Source organism: Mesoplodon densirostris, chromosome 4 (assembly GCF_025265405.1).
Source record: "Mesoplodon densirostris isolate mMesDen1 chromosome 4, mMesDen1 primary haplotype, whole genome shotgun sequence".
NCBI classification, from domain to species: Eukaryota; Metazoa; Chordata; class Mammalia; order Artiodactyla; family Ziphiidae; genus Mesoplodon; species Mesoplodon densirostris.
Genome location: NC_082664.1, coordinates 37,600,546 through 37,614,359, shown reverse-complemented (window position 1 = coordinate 37,614,359; position 13,814 = coordinate 37,600,546). Strand labels below are relative to the sequence as shown.

At 35.3% G+C, this 13,814-nt stretch overlaps 1 protein-coding gene across 10 annotated transcripts in view; it reads left to right on the top strand.

Moving 5' to 3' along the window:
• Nucleotides 1–13,814, top strand: part of FUT8 (fucosyltransferase 8) — a 339,974-nt gene that overhangs the window by 275,630 nt on the left and 50,530 nt on the right. For all 10 annotated transcript variants that reach the window (XM_060095987.1, XM_060095982.1, XM_060095985.1 and 7 more), the window contains one exon: nt 6,006–6,243. In XM_060095987.1, coding sequence (XP_059951970.1) covers nt 6,006–6,243 — 238 coding nt within the window. The remainder of the gene's footprint in view (nt 1–6,005; nt 6,244–13,814) is intronic.

Sequence of the window (13,814 nt, the reverse complement as noted above, 5' to 3'; positions counted from 1 at the left end):
TTACAACAACATGGATGAGCCTGGAGGACATTATGGTAAATGAAATAAGACACAAAAAAGACAAATACTGCATGATCTCACTTACATGTGCAGTCTAAAAAATTCATAAAAGCAGAGAGTAGAACAGTAGTTATCAGGGTCAGGAAGGTGGGGGAAAGGGGGAGATGTTGATCAAATGGTACGAAGGTTCAGTTATGTGGGTTGAATAAGTTCTAGAGAACTAATGTGCAGCATGGTGACTGTAGTTATTAATACTGTATTGTATACTTGAAATTTGCTGAGAGTTGATCTTAACTGTTCTCCCCACCAAAAAATAAATCGTAACTGTGTGAGGTGATAGATATGTTAATTAGCTCGATGGTGGTGATCATTTCAGTGTTTACATATTTTTAAACATCATGCCGTACACCTTAAATATAATCAATTTTTATTTGTCAAGTACACATCCATAAATCTGGGGAAACAATGACCAGGTAAGTGCTCTGAGCCTGTGTTTCTTGCTGCATGTTGTATTGAAGACATCATGGGGCGGGGGGACAGTATAAGAGCACTGGGCGATGGATTAAGAGACCTGAATTCTAAATTTTGGCTTGCCACCACTTAGTGTATTTTTGTGACAGTGGATTTGACATCACCTTTGTCTCTGTACATGCAGTTCTTCTGAACTAATTGTTATAGAGCATTTTTTCTTTGCAAGAGATGCCTGGAGATAGTATACCAATTTATATTGACTAAATGCTTTCTGTTTGTTGTTGATTTAGGCTTTTTCTGCAGTGTTCTGGTCTGTAGTAACTGAGCAGATAAGTGAGGGAAATTACATTGCGGCTGGAAAATTTTCCTCTGAAGAGGCTTTAATTTGTATGGAAAATCTAAATAGTCCTGGCAAAAGGCTTTATCTGTTATTTAATTTAAAAGCCATGGAATCAGTACTATATTTTGTAATATTATATCATTAATTCACAATTACTACTAATTTACTAAGTGAAGGAAGTAGAAACCTCTAAATCCTAGCAGTGCCTAAGTAATATAATAATGCTTGTGGTTTACTAGTTGATTCCAAATTATTCTTTTTTAGCAAAGTAGAAATTATCTGGCTTCCTTATTTGAAATATATCCAAGAGCGACTATTTTCATATTTGTAACCAAAGTAAAATAGATATTTTAGCATTTTGATGGTGCCTTTAGTGGATTAGTAATCATTTAGGTTTAATAGTTGCTGCTTGTGGGCTTCCCTGGTGGTGCAGTGGTTGGGAGTCCGCCTGCCGATGCAGGGGACGCGGGTTCGTGCCCCGGTCTGCACATGCCACGGAGCGGCTGGGCCCGTGAGCCATGGCCGCTGAGCCTCTGTGTCCAGAGCCTATGCTCCGCAACGGGAGAGGCCGCAGCAGTGAGAGGCCCGTGTACCGCAAAAAAAAAAAAAAAAAAAAAAAAAGAGTTGCTGCTTCCTTTAATATACTGTGTTAGAGGAATATTGATTTAAATATACTTCCCAATGTTGACTTATAGGACAGTGAGAGCAAATGTGGTTTTCAGTTCTGTTGAGACAGGGTTGTTCTTGGAAACTAACAGCATCATAAGAAATGCCTCAGATAGTGTTAAAATTTTTTAAAAGAGCTGAACAAAAGGAAACTGAATACAGAAGAACCCCATTTTATCTTAAGTCCTTGTTTCTTACATGTCCTATGGTGACAGCTTTGCTGCAGAATTATAACTGTAAAAATGTTACATAACATTGTTAGCTTACAAGGGCCCATGATTGGGCCACCTTGTAGCACTAAATGCAAGAAAGTAGTTCATTTATCCAGTGTGAAGTAATGTCTCTTGAGATTATGAGGATAAATGAGAAGTATGTTTGAATTAGTTTTGAGCATATAACATGTATTTTAGCCTCATAGTGTCTCTGAGATGGAAGGATGGGTGAGCAGGAAGAGGTTATGGAGGGAAGTAATTTTTATCTCAATTTTAAATTACCAAATTAAAGCAAAATCACACAACTGAATTCATAACAGAGCTTGAATTAGAAAAAAAATTGTATCTTAAACCTCTGCAGTTCTTCAGCTAGAACACGTTGTCTTAAGTAATTTTGACAAATTTGCCTCCTATTCTAAAGCTTAAATAACATCATCATCGAAAGAAGCAAGAATGCATGTGCCTATTGATGAGTCTGACTTTAAGAAGGCCCTGTATACAAAAATTCTATGTTATAAATATAATATGTAGAGTTTATAAAGTAATTTTACCTTGCCCTTCACAATTATTCTTTGCAATATAGGCCTCCATTGAATAATGGAAAAAGTACATTTACTTAGCATTTCATAAACACAATAAATTATATCTTAAAGATTTATTTTAAATGCAGTTTTATTCATAGCCCTTTCCAGTTCAGCTGAAAGTGACTTTTTTTTCCTCTTCCATTCCTTAATTCCTTGTTTACCATGGTCTTAAAACATTTCAATTGTCTATTGTAGTTATTTATGTATATAATTTCTTATTCTATTGGATTGTCATCTCCCAAGTTTCCTTGTATAAGTTAAGTGCTTAATAAATATTTATTAAGTGAACAAACGTTCACCTATACTTGATCAGTGGGTGGTACTCAAGGCAGGACGGAGAAGTAGGATGCTCTCCCAGGGGACTTACGGGGTAGCATTTTCAATCTGTATTTCCCCATCTCCCACTCACGAATAAGAAGTGCTTCCTAGTGAGCCTACATCTGCTTGGAGTGTATCATATTTCAAGTGTGTGTGTGTGTGTGTGTGTGTCTGAGAGAGAGAGAGAGCGAGAGATGAGTGGAGGGAGTACCATAAGACGGGAGGGAGGGGAAAGAGATAAAGCATTATAACATAGAACAAAACTATCTGCCTGCATTTTGGCGTTACAGGTAGAGAAATATACAAGAGAGTGATTAGGCACACAAGAAGCAAATGAAAAACAGATTTTATCATCAGAAATAGCTACCCTGTTAAAGTGATAACATGATTAAAGTAAAGCTTCTTTTAGTAATGAGGCCCTTCTCTATATTATTGCTTCTGGATGAGACAAACTTTCAAGCTTTTTGCAGACATCAACAGAAAAGTATAAAACCAGGATCAGTGGTAATTAACAAAGTCTATTTGGTAAGAAATTTGGAGATTATATATATGCATGTATGTATGTATAACAATGGCTCTGTTTCCCTTTTATAGGCTCCCATAAATCTCTTACTTGTTGCTACTTCATAACAGTGGTGGATAACAAAAACTTAGCTCAGATAAGGGGTTTTCTGTAAGGTTCCTTTCCATCGGAGTAAATCCCTATCCATCTGAGTTGTTGCTTTGTTTACCTTTTATATATCTGCTTGTTTTTTCTAGATCTTTGTTCTGATGAGCCTAATCTTGCGTTAGAAACACATATACTTTTTCTGTTTCTTGCTCTCTCCTATTTCTGAATCTTTTATGAGCAAGATCCTTTGAATTTTGCAGACTTTTAAATATTATTTCAGTAAGAAATCGGGCTGTGGCGCTGAGCTTTTTCAGTGTTTTGTTTAACTGTTATCATTCCAAACAGCCATTCATTTTCTCTTATCACTTCCTGCCTTAGACTCTTCCATTGGTTACCTTGTATATGTAGACCTTTCTCATTCCAGAACCATACATAATAGATTTTTTTCCCTTTCTCTGTGTTATCAATACATAAGAGAAAGATTTAATATATTCTCTCTTCAGCTTACTTTGAGACACATTAAGACTCTTTAATTACGCTTCATTTCATAAATTACCCTCTTCTTTCTCTTAGGCCTCAGTTCTTGTGCTAGAAACACTGGGTTCTAATTAAACTCTTAAGAAACTCAGTAGATGTATTTTTTTTTTTCATGCAGATGTGTCTTCTTTGAAGTAAAACATCTACAGTTTGAAAACTAAAGTTCATCTGTTTCAATTATTATGTTCCTTTACTCTTTTTTCCTTTAAAAAATGTGAAGACTAATATAAGATATAATAATATGGGAAGCTGGTTGTGAGGTATATGGGATCTCTGTACTAACTCTGCAATAATTCTGTACATCTAAAAGCAGTTGTAAAAGGAAATGTTTATTGAAAAATATATGAAGGACATTTTCATTCATATGAATTTTAGAGATATTCCAAGTGCTGTATTTCTTACAGTTCATGAAAAATCTGACAAATGTCGATATTCTTTGCTCTCTTAACTATTGAATTAATAATAAAGCTTTGAATATTCTTTATTCCCAGATCCTTGTATAATATTAGAAGAAAGTAAATGATAAATTGGTCTTCCAACATCACACCCCCTCTGTTCTTCTTAACTCTTTTGTGGCTGTAGCACCTGGAGTGGGGATCTTTATTGCCTTAGGAGTCTGCCATGAGTTCAAAGTCTCAAGTGAAGAGAATTCAGCAACTCTAATACTTGATTGAGGAAACAGTATTGACCACGTCTTGCTGATTTTTTTTTTTTTTTTTTTTTTTTTTTTTTTTTTTTTTTTTGCGGTACGCAGGCTTCTCACTGTCGTGGTCTGTCCTGTTGCGGAGCACAGGCTCCGGACGCGCAGGCTCAGCGGCCATGGCTCACGGGCCTAGCCGCTCTGCGGCATGCGGGATCTTCCTGGACCAGGGCACGAACCTGTGTCCCCTGCATCAGCAGGCAGACTCTCAACCACTGTGCCACCAGGGAAGCCCTGTCTTGCTGAATTTTATCTGGGCTCTCTTGGGTTCATAAGGGCTCTAACTCTTCAGAAGGCTCTTGATGGTGTAGGTTCTGCTTTGATCTGAAAGGACCAGCCTGCAGTGGCACACCTGAGTATGAAAGATACTTCTGAAAGTAATGGTGTGTGGCGTTTTCCTTTTTCAGCGTTTCTTTCAGAATCATTTTATAGCCTTACCATCCTAGCTTTTGTTTCTAGGGCTCTACTTTACAGAGCAGATGATATCCCTAGAAAATAGTTGTAGATTTGTGGTTTGGCAACTGCTTCATTAAAGGCTCATATAAATTGAGAACTGATTACCTTTCTTCTTGCTATGTGGAAGAAAAGATTGTTCCTGAAGGTACCCATCCTTTCTCTTCCCTTGCAGAGAGAACAGCTTGAAAAATTTCTCAGGCTAAGGAGTCCTTGTCAAAACAAATTTTTATTTGAAGAACTAAGATGCCTAGGGATATTTAGTAACAGCCCATACAAATTACAGTGGAATTGAAACTTTAGAATGGGAAAAAAGAATTTTTCACGTTTGCTTAACCCCATTGCACCCACTGTTAGATAATATTAAATGTTTTAACTACTTGCTGTTCATCTTATAGCAAAACATATAAATAGAAAAATGGATCTCCTGATCAAAAACTGGCATAGCACATTCTCAATACATCTAATATAAAACATGCTCTACATTTTATTTTAAAAATTACTGGTATCATCAACATTGGTTTTGTGAAAAAGTCCCATGACTGATATTTTTTAATTGTTGAACTCAGATATCCTTTTACTCAGTGGCTTTACTTCCATAATGAAAAAGTACGTTTTGTTGGTGACATCTCGAATTCTGGAATAGTTGGAATTATTAGTTAAATTATAGTTTTTCTTTTAAGATGATTTGTTTCATCAGTGAAGGTAATAATCTCAGAATGCTAACTGCACCTGGAATAAGCGAACTAGTTTGCTTCTTTCATAAAGATTTCAGTGTGTGCAACTTTGAGTTCAGAGAAGATCATACTTGCATGTTCTGAGTGATAGAGAAGTGAAAGAATATTTTTTAAAACATAACTGCTTAATTTCATGTTCGTTTAGTGATGTTTCCAAAGTAACTGGTCTTTTTAACTGCCATCTCCGTAAGTATGCACATAAAATTTTCAGTGGATTCTTTGAAATATAATTTAAAGCAGAATTCCTTGCTTAATTAATAAGATATACTGGATTTGTCCTGGCTTATTATATGATTTTTGACATTTGTCACCTATAAAGAGAAGTTAACCTCTCAGTACAGCTAATCTTCACCTTTGTTTCTCTTCCTTACTGCCAGAATCCCAAGGACTGCAGCAAAGCCAAGAAACTAGTGTGTAATATCAACAAAGGCTGTGGCTATGGCTGTCAGCTCCATCATGTGGTCTACTGCTTCATGATTGCATATGGCACCCAGCGAACACTCATCTTGGAATCTCACAATTGGCGCTATGCTACTGGAGGATGGGAAACTGTGTTTAGACCTGTAAGTGAGACCTGCACAGACAGATCTGGCATCTCCACTGGACACTGGTCGGGTAAGAAGCCTGTGTAGTTTGTCATCTCTCTGTGTTGAACCACTGCATAACCAAGTTATCAGATTTCTACGTACAACCTTATGGCTCATAGTCGTCTTTTTCTCTGCATCTGTGAATGCTATACATTATCCAGATAAAATCTGGAATAATCATTTTTATTCACAAAATGTTTCATGATCAATTTCTTCCTTTTTTTTTTATTGCTGTGCCACACAGCATGTGGGGATTTTAGTTCCCCGACCAGGGATCAAACCCATGCCCCCTGCAGTGAAAGTGCAGAGTCCTAACCACTGGACCACCAGGGAATTCCCTCATGATAATTTCATTTCTGATGTTCATTTTTATCCGGATCTAGCAAAATCACTAAGTTTTTCCAAGGAACATAATTTACTCCTTTAATGATTATGATGATGATATACTTCCACTTTTTTGGGTGCTTTCACATTATTGTACTCATTTGATCCTCCAAATTATCCTTTAAGGTAGACTGGTGGTTCTCAAACTTCAGCATGTGTGAGAATCACCTTGAATCAGAAAATACTATTTTCTGATTCAATAGGCCTGGGGTAGGGCCTGATACTTGCATTTCTGACAAAGTTTCCAGGTCCAGGGACCACACTATGAGAACTACTTAGGCAGACAGTGCAGGTACCTTTATCTCCATTTTACAGTTGAGGACAAGGAAGCCTAATTTGTTTATGTGATTTTAATTTTATTCAGGAAACATTTAATGAGGAATAATGTGATTAAGGTACCATGCTAGGCCTGAGAAGAGAGACAAAGATTAGCAAGAAATTTCACTTCTTTCCAAGGACTTGGTGAAACAGGGAATAGAGTATAGATAGAGTTTCTTACTGCTAGTCTCTTGTTCTTTCTACAAGGACAATCTTCAAACAAGGTCCCAAGTTGGGCTACCTTTGTTAAAATCTTTGCTGTACCATTTTTTAATCTTGGGCAAGTTACTTAACCTAGGCCTTCATTTCCTCATCAGTAAAATGAAAAGTAATAACTTACTTACCTCTTTGAGTTGTTGGTAGGATTAAATGAACTAATATGTATAGTGTGCTTCGCACAGTACCTGATATATGAGCTCTAGTAATTGTTAGCTATCTTTAATAGCCCTTATTCATTGAGTGCCAACAGTGTGGCAGATACTGAACTAAGTGACCAGGTGAAATGCTAAGTAAGTCAGTACACTATCTCTGCGCTCACATCTTGTGAGAAGCCCAGTATTTTCCAAAATGCTGAGGCATTTCAGTTAATGTAATTTCTTATGGAGCTGAGCACCTTTTTTCACAAGTTAAAACCCTAGATGTGCAATAGAGAGCTATGTCATTGGCAAAGTAAGTAACTTTAGTTCCTTTGTTTCTTTTTGCCTTCTTTGGAAAATACAGGTAATACTTGACTTCACAGAAGTGTCAAGAAAGTCAGTTGGGTAATTTCTATAAAATGCTTTAAGTTGCTCTATAAAATGTGCTATATGGATTTAAAGTATTATCTTGTGATGTGAGTTTTGTTTTCCGTAGGATTATTTAGGAACCTTATTCGGTATATCAACATATTTTTTTCTTTGTAGCTCACTTCAAATTTTAAAGTGAACCTATTCATCTAGAACCTACCTGAGTTTTAGTTTTGAGGTTACCTCTTCCATTGACTGGTCTGTAGTTTATAGCTGGTACAGATTAGGTGTCAAGGTTAGGAAGATACAGGAAAAGCAACTCTGTCAGTCTCACTGTAGCTAACTTTTTCATTTTGTGGACTTAGTTCAGTTTCAAGTTTCTTTGATTGTGGAAGCATATAGCTGGCGTAGGACAAAGTTCTTATGTTTTACTGTTTCTAGGGAGAGGCAGCTTTCTGAGTAGCAGTCAGTTAATAAAAAAGTAAAAGGTTAGTCTCACTAGACTTGTCAAATTCAGTGTGTAGGTTGGCCGTGCCTATATGTTACAACTAGTTACTTGGTTTGTTTGAGTGTAAGCCTTCCTCATACATATTGTAGTCTGTAGTGGCAACTACAGAACATGAAGATTAACAATGGCTTGAATTTGAAACATTCAGAATTTCTTGACATTACAATTAAACAGGTTCTAGAAATTATCCTTCCTTTATTTATGTGGAATCTTGAGGCCTGGTAGATACTAAGTGGCTTTTCCAGGATCACACAGCTTACAAATGACAGAATTCTGGTTAGTACATTCACTCTACCTACATCCAGTCTAAGTCCTTCCTAGCAAGCACATGTCAAACACCTTACTTAGCAGAATAATGATTAGAAACTGTCCTGAATGTTTGGGAACTAAATAAGATGATGAATTTAATATCTCTGTCCTCTTTCCTCCCCCTATTCTGTAACTTTTTCCAAATCTTTCATATAATTTTAGGTACCGAAGAGTTACCAATGGTATTTTCTTCTTAGTCATTTGCCGTCCCTGATCAAAGAAATCATTTTATCATGGTAGCATAGAATTATAATTTTAATTAAATAGATACTTCCTTTATAACTGCAGGTATTATATAAAATCATATATTTTTCTCCATGCTAATGAATTAAACTGTGCCTATTGGACACCTTTAATTAATTAAACTAGCAGTTATTTTCAATATTCTTGCAGAACTCATTATAACTACAATAATTTAGATGCTAATCTTATATCTAAAAGAAGGAAGAAGTTTATGTTTGAACTTAGAATACTTTAATTTTTATGAGAAGTATGGTTGCCATCCACTTCTGTATCTGTTTATTTATATTATCTCTATATGTACCTTTTGGAGAAACTAACCTATTTCTAGAATCAGAGGAATCAGAATGAAATTTAATAACATTAATCCTTCAGTTAGCCATAAATCAACTAAATCTGTTATTGTTCTGACTTGTACAAAGAACCTTGGGATATTTCCCTTGGCACCACTGCCATGAGATTATTATTGTTCATATACACTTGACATGATGTGCTTGCAGGTGGAATTTAGTGATTTCTGTTCAAATCTGTCACCACTACAGGAATTAGTATGCATATTTGATCATTTGAATAGCCAAATCATGCCTTGGTGTAAGTTGAGTTCCTTTTTTCTCCTTCATTTTTTTATATTCGTGTATGAAACCGTATCCTTTGTAGTATAATTTGGTTTAGTGAAGCAAAATATTAAAAATTATGCTTCCAGTTAATAATAACGTTTCCCTGTCACCTATAGATGTCCTGTCTGTTCTAAAGTTGTTGATAAAATGGTCAAATATTCTTCTGTATCACAAAATGTTTCCTAAACCTGAACTAACTACATGTTCATAGACCCGATTCTTCCGACTAGATTCCTTATGATAATTCAGAATGGGAATATTGGTATTTAATAGTTTGAAGTATCTTTCAACAAAAATTGATTTGTTTTTAAAAGTATTTTGACTGTTTTAGGCTATATATGGCGACCAGCTTCCAAGATGCTTTTCTAGTTGCTAGAAATACTCTTGAATAAATGATTTAGCAATAGGGAACCTCAGCTATTTAAATTCAGTTCTCCACTATTTTTTCCATTCTAAAAATTGCACATTTATTCAGATTATCAGTTAAAACATTTGGGTGTTTTGCATTTCCTTCTCTTATATTTGATTGGCATAAATTGAACTGAATTACTTAATTTGATAAATCTAATTGAAAAGCTTTCTTTTAAATGAAAATAATGACTAATAAGAAACTGTTTGTAAATATGATAAAATTTAATGCCCTAGAGGTGTCTGATTTAAGTGCATGTTTAAGTAGATTGCCACTTGCTATATTTAATTACCTAAATTGGATGGTTACCTTCTCTCCATACCTCATTTGAAAAAAATATTTTGGTCAAAGAGTTTTAGTTGGCATCCTTACATGGAGGCAACCTTAAACTAGAAGTAATTTAATAAAAGCACTTGCTATGTGCTAGGCACCATGCTGGACTACATGCTGTCAGGGGCAGCCGAGGGGGAAAGGTAGACAACTTGAATGAACAATTAAAATTTATTGTGATATGGGTAAGTCCATAGTACTCTAAAGCACATATCTAACATGTATTTGGGATTCTTCTGGAGGAAGTGATTTTTAAGCTAAGACCCAAAGTATGAGTGGGAGTCAGCCAGGTAGAGATATGATAGAAGAATTTTCTGTCATTGGGCACAACATGTGAAAAGAGGCAAGAGAACATCAAGTCATTGGGGAAACTAGAAATAGTTCATTGTAAAGTTTGAATACTGAGAGACTTATGTTTCATTTTGAAAACAAGTGTTACTTATAGGGTTTCCATTTGGATAGTTGTATGATTGTGTTCCTCCCTAAAACCCAGGTTTTAATTCAGGTGTCAGAGCTCTTTGTTTTGTTTTTGCTTCAGAGATTGGGCAAAGTTAGAAGCCAGATTGCTTTCAGCTGGCTCTTGGTGTCATCTAGGAGCCATTTAACTCTTTAATTAAAATTTTCATTTTTAATATTTTTTAGCGTTCACTCAGTAAAGTTTTGAAAGCTGACAAATACCACAAACTTGTATACTCCAGAAAAAAAATTATATTTTTATTAACTGCCTAAAGCACTTCTGTAATGCTGTTTTTCCTGCATTTTTTTTAAATTTGGATAATCTCCGTATGATAACAATTTTGCATTACCATTTTTTATAGAGAGAATAGGAAGGTAATTTAGTCTTCTACCTTGCTTGAGCAATTTTTTTTCCAATTTTATTGAGATATAATTGACATATAAACATTGTATTAGTTTAAGGTATACAACATAATGATTTGGTATGTATATACTGCAAAAAGATTACTGTCATAAGTTTAGTTAACATACATCACCTCACATGGTTACAAACTTTTTTTCTTGTAATGAGAACTTTTAAGATTTACTCTCTTAGTCACCTTCAAATGTACAATACAGTATCGTTAACTATAGTCACCATACTGTATATTACATCCTCAGAGCTTATATGTCCTTTTACTGGAAGCCTGTACCTTTTGACCACCGTCACCCTTTTCCCCCCTGCCTTCCCCACCCCCACCCCACCTCTTTTCACCTTTGGCAACCACCAATCTGTTCTCTGTTCCTATGAGTTTCCTTTTTTAGATTCCACATACAAAGGAGATCATACAGTGCATGTGTTTCTCTGACTGACTTACTTCACTTAGTGTAATATCCTCAAGGCCTAGACATGTGGTCGCAAATGGCAGGATTTCTTTCTTTCTCATGGCTGAATAATATTGCATTGTGTGTGTATATATACATATATGTATATATATAATATTTTCTTTATCCTTTCATCCATCAGTGGGTGCTTGAGTTGTTTCCATGTCTGGGTTATTGTAAATATGCTGCAGTGAACATGGGGGTGCAGATATCTCTTCAAGATAGTGATTTCATTTCCTTTGGGTATATTACTCAGAGATGGGATTGCTGGATCATATGTTAGTTCTGTCGTTTAAGCAAATATATCACTAAGGTCAAAAGGAAAATCTTTAACAAGTTGAACACAAATTAAATTATACTTTAACTTTTTCCTGTGAAACTAGTATTTGTAACATTTAAAAAACTACTCAGATGTCTATTGGAGTCATCTAAATAATCTAACAAGCTTGTATCCTTAATAATGGCTTATCTCAGATGGACTGATTGATAAACTAATAATATGGTTGATAATCTATAGACATACCTATTAGGATAGGCTATTGTCACACTTCTATGTAGTATTTTTTACAGTAATAGTATTTTCAACCTTTGGTGATTGATTAGTAGAAACATGAAATAAGTGCATATAATATTTTAGATTTCTTGTGCTGCAAAAATATCTTTATTTCTCTGTTTAGGTAATATGAGGAAGAGGAAAGGTTACTGGTCTCTGAGTTTAGCCATGTCTGATCTTAGTTGTGTTGTTTTTAGCTTTCTGAACTTCAGCAGTTAATTATAGCTTCTGAACCTCAGTTCCATTCTAAGAAAGCTCATGATACTCAGTACCTATCTCCCTATCCACTTTTATAGGGCTATAATCACAAGGGGAAATGATTAAGAGCTATAAAAGGTATTAAGATGATTTTCACATACAGTTTATTTTCACTGTCTATGTTTGGTCCCCAAATTTTAAAACAAAACATAATAATAGAATACATTATTAGATTATAATCTGCAACAATAGAAAAGTTATCCTTTTTTTCTAAGAGGAAAACTAGGCCTTTATAAGAGCGTCATAGACAGTTTTCCCTTTTAAAATTATAAAGTTACATGGAAATATTGAAAGAGATCCAGAGAGGAGAAATAACTTCTGAGAATAACCTCTAAGCGCTAAAATATCTCTGTGCTTAATAAACCTACCATTTAATCATAGTAAAATTAAATAACCTCTGAGAATAACCTCTAAGTGCTAAAATATCTCTGTGCTTAATAAACCCACCATTTAATCATAGTAAAATTCTGGACCAGTCAGAGAGTCTCTCTGCAGCTACCTCAATATTTTTTTCTATACCAACACACCTGAGATAGAAGGTATACTCCCACCTATAACAGTAGCTCACTATAGTTAGTGATTTTAAAACTGACTGTGTTTGCGGGGAAGGGGTGGTGGTTCAGGGAGAAGACTTGAAGACTGCATTGGTACCGTGCATAGATGAAAAGCTCGCTATCCCTGCTTCAAGATTCTAATAGGTCTCTCTGCCCTACACCCTACTCTTTTGAGAATTACTGACCTAAACACGTATCATTGCAGGTACGTAAAGACTTTTATTTCAGCCTATATAAGACTGGTTTTGCTGTTCATGGTCCATAAAAGAAAGGAAGATTTTTGTTTCAGGAATGTAAAATACCAGTTAGAATATATGTGTATCTCAGAAGAACTCAAACTATCTTTAACTATGATATCTCCTTTATCTTCAGCTTCCCACTTCAGGAGAGAGAAAGATATCTATGGTATCTCAGTTATAGTTACACAGTATGGGAATAGGGAGCTGAAGCTTCATCCACACAACAGTTTTGCCCGGAGTACCCACACATCTTAAACACAACCATAGATGTTTATTTCCGTATTTATCCTACAGATGCTTTTCCTATCGAGTTATGAGTAAACCTGGGAAAAGTGAGTCAGAGGTTTGCAAACTGCCAGGATAAACATGGTACATTCTTCTGGACTATCAGTTTTATTTGCTGATATGTAAGCTAAATCATTTTCAGATAATAAAACAAACAGGATATATAATGGTGTAAAATGAAAATTTTGATGAAACATCAGACTTCAGCCCATAGGTTTAGTGCAGCCTTCACATCCTCAGTAGTATAAGTTTACCCTCCTCTGCTGTTGGGAGCATTTTGGAGGAAAACTTTAAGAAGTACTATTCTATGTTCGAATTTTTAGCTATTTATTTTATCTTGAAGGAGACTCCAGATGGTAGCAGGACCTAGGTCTTCTGGGTTATTTACACAATGTCAAACACTTGACCAGAGCACAATAAATGTAATAAAAGAAAGAAATAAAACCCACCTCTCCTGCATCCTGGTCCAAATCTGAAACTATTACCCTGCAAGCTGTGTGAGGCACTTTTACTAAATTGTAGATTTTGTTTTTTTAAGAAAATAGTCTAT